At 42.8% G+C, this 8,699-nt stretch overlaps 1 protein-coding gene across 6 annotated transcripts; it reads right to left on the bottom strand.

Moving 5' to 3' along the window:
* Window positions 1-2,001: 2,001 nt before the first annotated feature.
* Window positions 2,002-7,871, bottom strand: LOC123155614 (uncharacterized). Of its 6 annotated transcripts, none has more exons than XR_006477534.1 (5): window positions 7,218-7,871; window positions 5,967-6,786; window positions 4,456-4,561; window positions 3,515-3,599; window positions 2,002-2,517 (listed from the first exon to the last, which is right to left on the bottom strand). XR_006477534.1 is itself a non-coding variant. In XM_044573765.1 (5 exons), exons 2-5 carry the CDS (start codon window positions 4,478-4,480, stop codon window positions 2,247-2,249), a joined length of 423 nt encoding a protein of 140 aa, XP_044429700.1. In that variant the 5' UTR covers window positions 4,481-4,561; window positions 5,971-7,871; the 3' UTR covers window positions 2,002-2,246. The 6 variants fall into 6 exon arrangements, 2 of the variants coding, with proteins under 2 accessions (XP_044429700.1, XP_044429699.1); XR_006477533.1 differs by having other exon boundaries at window positions 7,044-7,871; XM_044573765.1 differs by adding an exon at window positions 3,825-3,866 and having other exon boundaries at window positions 5,971-7,871.
* Between the last annotated feature and the right edge of the window lie 828 nt (window positions 7,872-8,699).

The following is an 8,699-nucleotide window of genomic DNA, read 5'->3' on the forward strand; positions in this document are numbered from 1 at the left end:
AGTACCGGTTGGTAACACCAATCGGTACTAAAGGTCCCCCATACCACGGCGCGAGCTCACGCCACGTGGTGGGCCTTTAGGGGGGGGGCCTTTAGTCTCCACTCTTTAGTGCCGGTTGCAGAACCGACACTAAACGCCCTTATGAACCGGTATTAAAACTCCGTTTTCTACTAGTGTCCGGTCCGGTCTGGACCGGTCGCGGCCGGTCCAAAGCACGACTTGGTCAGGGACCGGACCGGCTCGGACCGTGTCCACCCTAAGGCGCGAGGGTGAGGAGAGGGGGCGGCGGCAGCGAGGGTAGGGGGTCGTGCGGAGACCCCGGACACATGGACATCACGGTAACTCGCCCTTCACGCGTAGCTTATTGTTATGGTTATGGCAAGTACATGCATGTGGGGACACGTCCTGTTGGAATCTTATCTTGGTCGCATTATCCAACTACCCACCGCCATGATTCTTATAATTTACATCCTCTATACTGAATTCTCCTCAGACAGCCGGACAGACGGCTTGGTCATTAACTGGTCATAAAAATTTGATTCAGACGGGTTTCTTAAACAGGCCTCAAATGACCGGGCTGACTGGAACCCCTTATATATCGAGCCCAAACAGGGTGGATATGAGGGCGCCCGGGCGCGTCCACCACATCGGACCTGACATCCCTATCGCACATCAAGTTGCACCAAATCCATCCTGTGCCTGAGCCCTCGCCGTCCGCCACTCTCGCTCCCCATCCTCATCACTGGTCCCGATCTGCCGCCCTAGATGTCGTCTAGCCCATTCCCAACCGCCGTGACGGAGACTGCGTTCGACTCGTCTGTCGACATCCCATCCTCGGCTCCGTCGTGCAAGGCGGAGAACGTCGCCCGGAGGATGCGGCGACGCCAGCGGTGAGAGAGGTAAGCGGCGGCGGCAGCGCAGGGAGATGCGGACATGGACGAGGAGTTGTCCCGCAGAGAATGTAATTTACAAACACTTTAATGATATGCAGGTTATTAGAAGCAATAGAAAATGACAAAACTTCAAATTAAACTAGGTGCATACATTTCAAGGACAAGCATGAGAGATTCTGTTTTTAGGAGATGCTATTGCAAGTAAAAGCTATTATACCTTTTTGGAACTTTTACCATGTCTCAAATCATGTACTTATATTTAGTTTGTTAGATTTGTATTTTTTTTCAAAAACAATATATACAAGAAGAAGACTTAAGAACGCCATTTTCTCACTTCCACTACCCTTTTACTGTAACTAGGTAGGAAGTGCGGCTTGCCGCACCCGACAGCACCACTGCCGGGTATAGTCATATCCAGTCCGATAATACAGTCATTGGAGCGTTGCATATATAAAAAAATGCATGATATTGGTTAAATACAATACCATATATCAAATTATTATCTATGAACTGACAAAGAAAATTTTAGACAACTACAATGCCTCTATTCTGGTGAAGCCGCAGCTCTAAAGAAGGAACTAATCACTTATAATAGTAACGGTCTGGTTCACTACAATACTTTGAGCATGTAGTAGGAAATGCAACATGACATAACAAAAGCAAGTCCTAACGATGATCCAAGAGAACTGATATATTCTATATGGTTAACATAAAAAATTCTAAAGAGATGGAAGTGAACCTTGAGTGGGAATATAAAAAAAATTGCAAACTAAAAGAACATGGCCCAAAAAACACCACATTACTAAAACTTCTTCCTTTCTCATGGAGGTACTACCAAAAGTAGGGTAACAAATTTCAAATTAGAACATCGGGAAGCAAACCTTTGAATTGAAATTTCATATTGGAACAGAAATAGCATAAAGCAGGCCTGATAAATAAAGCAGCGTAAAGGTAAAGTAATAATAAGGAAAAAATGCCGCAAAACGGGTTTCAGTAACGATCTCAGTAATTTGAAATAGTACCTTAGACGAAGCACTGCATGAAAAATGAAAAAATAAAGACCATAGAACAGTTGAGGTCCAGCACTTAGCCCAGTACACAACAAAGCGAGAGCAAAATCACTAATTTGCATCACTCAACCAATTAGTAATAGAAAACTTTACTATATGTACACATCCTTACATTATCAATCAAAAGCACTTGAAACTAAAATGACAGAAGAACATTTATCTCCTAAAAGCATAACCTAGCCAGATGTTGAAGCAAACGTCAATTTCCTGAACCAGCATATATCACTAAATATTTATATCTGCTAGCACATGACATAACCACATCATCAGAAAATTCCACTTGCTAAACTATCAAAACATTGGCATGTGTCATGGTAATCCCATCGGCTCCCACAGAGCCAACATGAGGATGACGTATTCTTGATGCAAAGGATGAAAACGGCGTGAATGTCGATGGTGCTGCTTCCACCTGGCGGGGGAAGTGCAGGACATGGAGGTTGATACAACTTGTGGACAGTGTATGTAGGTGGCTACGCGGGGAGAGGACAATACTGTGGATAGCTCGCCTCCTCTTCCGTCTCCTATGGTCGGGTGCTCCACTTGTCGGATGTTGACTGTCAAGAAGAAGCTGAGCGTCATAGCCAAGAATGGTGGTATAGCAACTGTGACATTAAAATAGTACCGGGTAGAAAAAGGCCTTGCACAACAAATGAAATTTAGTGCTCTTCTGTATTATAGGTGATGTTAGTCCAAAAGTTTCGTTGAGATTTAGGAACTACACTCATGAACATCAAACCAACCAAATAACAAACTACTATGTCTTAAAAGCATAGTCTATTAACATGAGGAAGCAAACGTTATTAATTATTTCAAATAAATGAACATCTCAGTAAGTTATTTTACCTAATAAAGCATAGAATAACAAATGGACACTCAATAGCACGCAATACTGTACCATGTAAACATAGGACATCTATTCACAAAATCTATGTTCAGTCATATTACAATTTACAACAATAGTGTAGTGTACAGGAAGCAGCATATAGGTTAGGCACAAGTCCATGTTTCTTTCCCTTTTTAGGATTATTCCTTTCATGTTGCATACGAATATCTACTGTACATGGATGCCTACCTTTTTCTTTTGCTTCCTAAATTTTTCCGAGTAAACTTATCTGCACCAAAATCCTACAAGAAAAATAGATAGGTGGCTTTCCACAGAAAATATGACTCGTCGGTCCAGGGTACCCTTACCATATGATCAAGTACTTATGCAATGTTTTTGCAGAAATTTAGAAACCATACAGATGTGCATATTCATTAGCTGGATAAAAATATAAGATTCTTCAACATGGGGGAAAGAGACACAGTTGAGTTGTTGTTTTGAGTCTGACAGCTTAAATTTTGATGTGACTTGTGAAATGCTCATCATGGTCAATTCAGAGAAACAAACTAAATAATGACACATTTACTATATCCATATGCACATTAGCTGATGATCTATACAGCAAATGATATCCAGCTTGATTTCCTAAGTATGTGAGTTCATCGAGTACCTCTGGGCTCAATTGGCCATAATTGTGAAGAGGATGGTGGAGAGAAGTGATGGCTCACCAGTGCAACCGAGATCCAAGTACCAGCACCTTGCGGCCCGCTTGCATTTTCACGCAACACCATATAGGCACAGATAAATATGAATCTACACAAACAAAAATGAGATAATTAATTTCAGGGGATTAAAACAAAAGACGAGGATGATTGTAAAGTAATAGGGAGAGGATACAATGGCCAAGGGGAACTCGTAAAGTATTATGATGACTGCCACAGAGTATAACCATATACTCAGGGACAAATCAATTTGAACACAAGCTAATTATTATGAGAACAAAAGGAATATAATAATTCAGAAAAGCAAAATTGGTACCCAGAAGTAGCTGCCAGTTACTACTGTTTCCTGATGTTTGTTCTGCACATCCATTTCAATTACATATACCATGCAGATCAAATAGAGGCCAATATGTTAAAAAAAGAGGACAAATGGAAGATGCGCAGAGTACTAAAAAACTTGATTACGCTATGAAACAATGTACAATATATCAAAAGCAGGCCATAGTGGTAGTCAGGTAAGTTGTTTACAGTCTTTTATACGGCATAGTCTATATAGTTGACTATACAATAGATAGCCATGTTAAAACACCTTGTCATCCAAGCCATCATTTGCTCTTCTATTTTTTGCAGAGAAGGATAAAAGTTCAGTTCAGGAACCAGAAGTAGGAAAGACAATAAGAAAGAAATAATAGAACATAAGGAATTTAGCTATTTGCCAAATCATGAGTTATATACATCCACCACTATCTCTTTGAGGTTGGCACTATCAAATTTTGAGTTCCACATGAATGAAATAGTTCTTGGCTAAGCATTCAAAAGGAAATAACAAAAAGGAATCATTGTGTACAGAAAAATGAAGTGCAGCAGTTACTACCCATAAAATCCTAAATGAAAAAATGAATAAACTGTATACCTTATTTAGCATGTGAAAACACAGGGAGACTAACCTTGAGGAACATCTCCAGGGATCATGGCTACTTCCACCTCGACATCACCGCTATCTGGTCTCCTACTCAGCCTCCCCAGTCTCGCCCTCTCAGTCTAGCCCGCAGCCTGCACCACAACCATACAAATCAGAGTGATGTGTAAGAAAGAACAACATATCCAAAATAAATGACAAAGGTACATAATTTTAAAGCAAGGGGTTGCACAGAAATGGTCGCAAACATTGGCCATCAACAATATATTAAGACCGTCACCCTCCAAACATTAATTTTGATCATACTGCAGAGAAGGCATGAGGAGGGACCATAAGAAGCTAAAAAGAATAGAGACAAATTGGTACCAAGCAACTAATAAAAGGTTCAGTTTTGAATAGAGATGGTTCGCTTCCAGGCAATGAATAAAATAATCTAATGTGTTTGATATAATTCTAAGAACTGGAAAGATTTTTGTGACCTCCCATAAGATGACATGGTGTTTTATGGCCACAGTATAATAAAATAGAAGGTTCATTATGCACGTAAAGAAACCTAATGAAGAAAGTACTTTGCAAACATAACCTCATTATCCCGACGTCATTCTCAAGAAATAGAAATGGCATATTGTACATATCAATTTTTTACATTGGAACAAATTTTTGTTTGAATGTATCATGCTTGCGATTTGGAAAGCAAAGGTTTGAATAATCAACACCGTGATACTTGACTAACTAAACTGCTTGGAAATAAGCTATGACCAATTTATCGACAAATTGTACATAAACAGGCTTGTTCAGATCACAGGAAGAATCCGAGCAGCAGTCCTCGAAAGTGCCCAAGCTACCAATATCTGGTAGTACTATAATAAACTATTTTTGTACAATGAAGAGCATACCACCTCCTAACAAACAGCTAGTATATACCCAGATGAAATTCTAACCGACACATGTCAGCGGTTGGAAGCAAAGACAGCGACACTATTAAGGAAAAGAAAAGAATAGCATGGAAATTAAGACTATAGCAGGTTCGAAGAAATTAGTATGTGCTTCAATACCTGGATTTGATGCCTTGTTTCTAGATTACAAGCACAATCCAAATATATAGATATGGTTATATAAATACAATTAGCTGGAGGTTGCAGGCATCCAAAGAATAATATTGACTGCAGTCTATTAACTAAAAGGACACTTTCCGGAAACAATTCATATTCTAGAATGGAAATCACATCAAGATAAGACCATGCCAAAAGATAAAGTTGTACTTTAGAACTGAAATTATTTGCATCCAGTTGATTATTTTCTGATGTTTTTTCGTTATTGAGCTGTAACCTAAAAGTATATGACCAAGAGCTAGCAGGGACGTAAAAATTCAGAAACTCTCTAGCCAGAGCACTCATGGCTGGCTCAGTTTATCTATCAATGCTACCAATTGAATTCACATGTCCAAACGACACATCATGATGTATGGTTGTTCAGGGCGGCTCGAGTTAAAATCTTTTCTTTCCGAATCTAGGAATATTTATGTAGTTTAGTTAGTACCTTCCTTTTCTGACTTGATGCTGGTGGTAGCGGTAGTAGGCATCAAGGTCATCGCAGGGCCCCTCCCCGTCGTAGCTACTCCACCCCACGTCCCAAAACCCGCTATACTGGATACCGACTGCTGCAGGAGTAAACCCAGCACAGGTCAAGTCAGAGATCATCACATATATGTATCACTTTCATGCAGCTGATTTTTTTTTAATATATAGAAAAGCCTATATGGAGCATAGGACCATGAAGATATACAAAAATATAAAAATCCATTCGGTGGCAGCCAAGAGGGCCGAGGGAGTAACTAAGGGACCAAATGAACATACATAGCTGAACATAATGGAACACCAGAGATGCTACATAAACGAAGATATATATTAACTTGCTACACCAGAGAAGCTAGGGAGCACAACTTTGCACCATCTACTTTTATTATTGATTCCTATTTACACAGTATAACCAAATAAAAGAAAAAAGCGTGAAGATTTGGCTCAAAGTATGATAAAACTCATGATTGATCGATCTACTCGGTCAGATTGTCATGGTCATCAGGCAGTAGCCGCGCCACAGGCTCAGCTTTGTGCCTGCACAAGTTGAATCAAAGGCAAATCGCCAATCCATGTGTTTATTGAACCAGAACATTAAAATATATATATGATGTGAGGCCACAGGCAAATGAAAGCAATGGGGAGGGAGACAATTGCCAGCCAACTTCCTTGCAAGATGAAGGAAGGGCTTCTCCTAGTTGTAGTTGCTCTTGGCTTTAACCTGCCGGTTCTTCACAGAAACCTTACTACTGCAGAGGACAATGGAGATGTTCTCACACACCCTGCAAGAGTTAATGTCCAGACATCAGAAATCCAAACCGCAATTTCACATACATGTAGTAGAGAGCATATGATTGATTCAGAGCCATTGAGCTTTTTTGTAAGCAAATATCAGCCCTATATCTGTGAAAAGTAGTAGGCACCATAGTAAACATCTATGATGAGAACCATACACATACTACATCCATGGGTATGTACAGACCGTACACATAGATCATATGGACAAAATAGACGAACAGAAAAGGGAAAGGGGCTGAACCTGGATAATTGAAGCACAAAGAAGGTCAAAATATAAAAGGCAAGAGTAACCCTGCAATGAAATCGGCTAAGTAGATCGGGATAAATCAACCAACTGTTGTGGTTGGGTCTGAGGGAGCGCAGGTGTGGCCGGAGTTCCTCGCAACAGCTTCTGCCGCTGCTGCGTTGCACTCACCTGCATCGAGCGCCTGCGGCTGGTGCTCTTCAGCCGCGTAGGGAGCAACTGGTGGCAACGACGGGCACCGCCTTGCCTCCTCCCGTCGACGCGCCAACCGGTGGCGATGGCGCTCTGCCTGACCTCCTCCCGTCGTCCCGCTTGGCCTCCTCCCGTCGGCGGCGCGACGACGCACTCCTTCGAGAAGAGCAGCGCCAACTTCCCTCCCCCCGACGACGTGACACGCGAGCTCGACGGGGAAGCGCCGGCGCGGGAGATACGAGCGCCGTAGTCCACCCCAATAAAGGGATCCACCGCCCTTGGGGCTCGGGCAGCAGGGGAGGTGCGAGGGGATGCGGAGCGGAGCGGCGGCTCGAGGGAAGGTGCGACGGGGACGCGGGACGGAGCGGCGGCCTGAGTTCGACGGTGGGGAGGAGAAGACGTCAAGCGGCGGTCGGGAGCGCCGCCAGGAAGGGGAGCAGGGAGGAGGACGAGTGGGAGAGCGCGGCGGCTAGGGTTCCCACGAGGGAGGAATGGGAGCAGGGAGGAGGACGTGTGGGAGAGGGCGGTAGTCAAGGCGGGACGGCGCTTTGCGCTCCTCATGTCGACGGCAGCGCGAGAGAGGCGAGGGAGAGAGAGACGTGAGAGCAGAGAGAGGGAACGGAGATAGGCGGCTAGGGTTCCACCACGGACGTGCTGGATTTTATAGGTCTGCATGTGAAAAGACGAGAATGCCCTTGGTGGGGCACGGTAATTACAGGCGGTGGCATGAACTAGAGCGCACAGCCTCGATCCGACGGCCCGTATCGTTTCGTCTGAGATCCAACGGCTGGGATCGATCCATCGCACGATCCAACGGCCAGAACTCGTTTGGACACCCAATCCGACGGCTGAAATTCCAAACGCACGGGGAGGCTCCATTTGGTCCGGACTCTAACAAGGGGATGTTGGTGTTTTGTATTATTTGTATGTGACCAAGATAAGTTATGAAATATTGGTTGGTCGTATCATAGAGTTGTATGATTGTTGTAGATGAATACTACAATCAGAAGCCTCAGTTATGCATATCATAATTTTGAATTAGTTTTACAGATGAATATTATCATGTTCTTCTATTACTATAGTTTAACCCTGCAGGTCTGGGACATGTGTGACGCTAACCACTACTTTGGATATGTATTTGGCAGTGCTGCTGACATATCATTTTTTTGTGAAGAACAATAGTTGTAGAAAAACCGAGTAATATCCTACGAAGTAAATAACGATGTGTCTTAGCATCTGGACATATTCTGCAATGCAATAAAGGGTGTTCTGATCTCAAAATTTATGGAAGCCAAAACACAGAAGGCTCATGAAATGAACAACAACCCCCGACCGGCAAATAGAGCAACAAGGAATCGATTCGTAAATTGAGAAAAACAAATAAATGGTAGAAAAGTAGAATGACGCAGCAAGGCGCGTATGCTTCTAGTTTTGATTCATTCATCATCTCTATATATATAC

The sequence above is a fragment of the Triticum aestivum genome, chromosome 7B, assembly GCF_018294505.1.
Source record: "Triticum aestivum cultivar Chinese Spring chromosome 7B, IWGSC CS RefSeq v2.1, whole genome shotgun sequence".
Classification (NCBI taxonomy): domain Eukaryota; kingdom Viridiplantae; phylum Streptophyta; class Magnoliopsida; order Poales; family Poaceae; genus Triticum; species Triticum aestivum.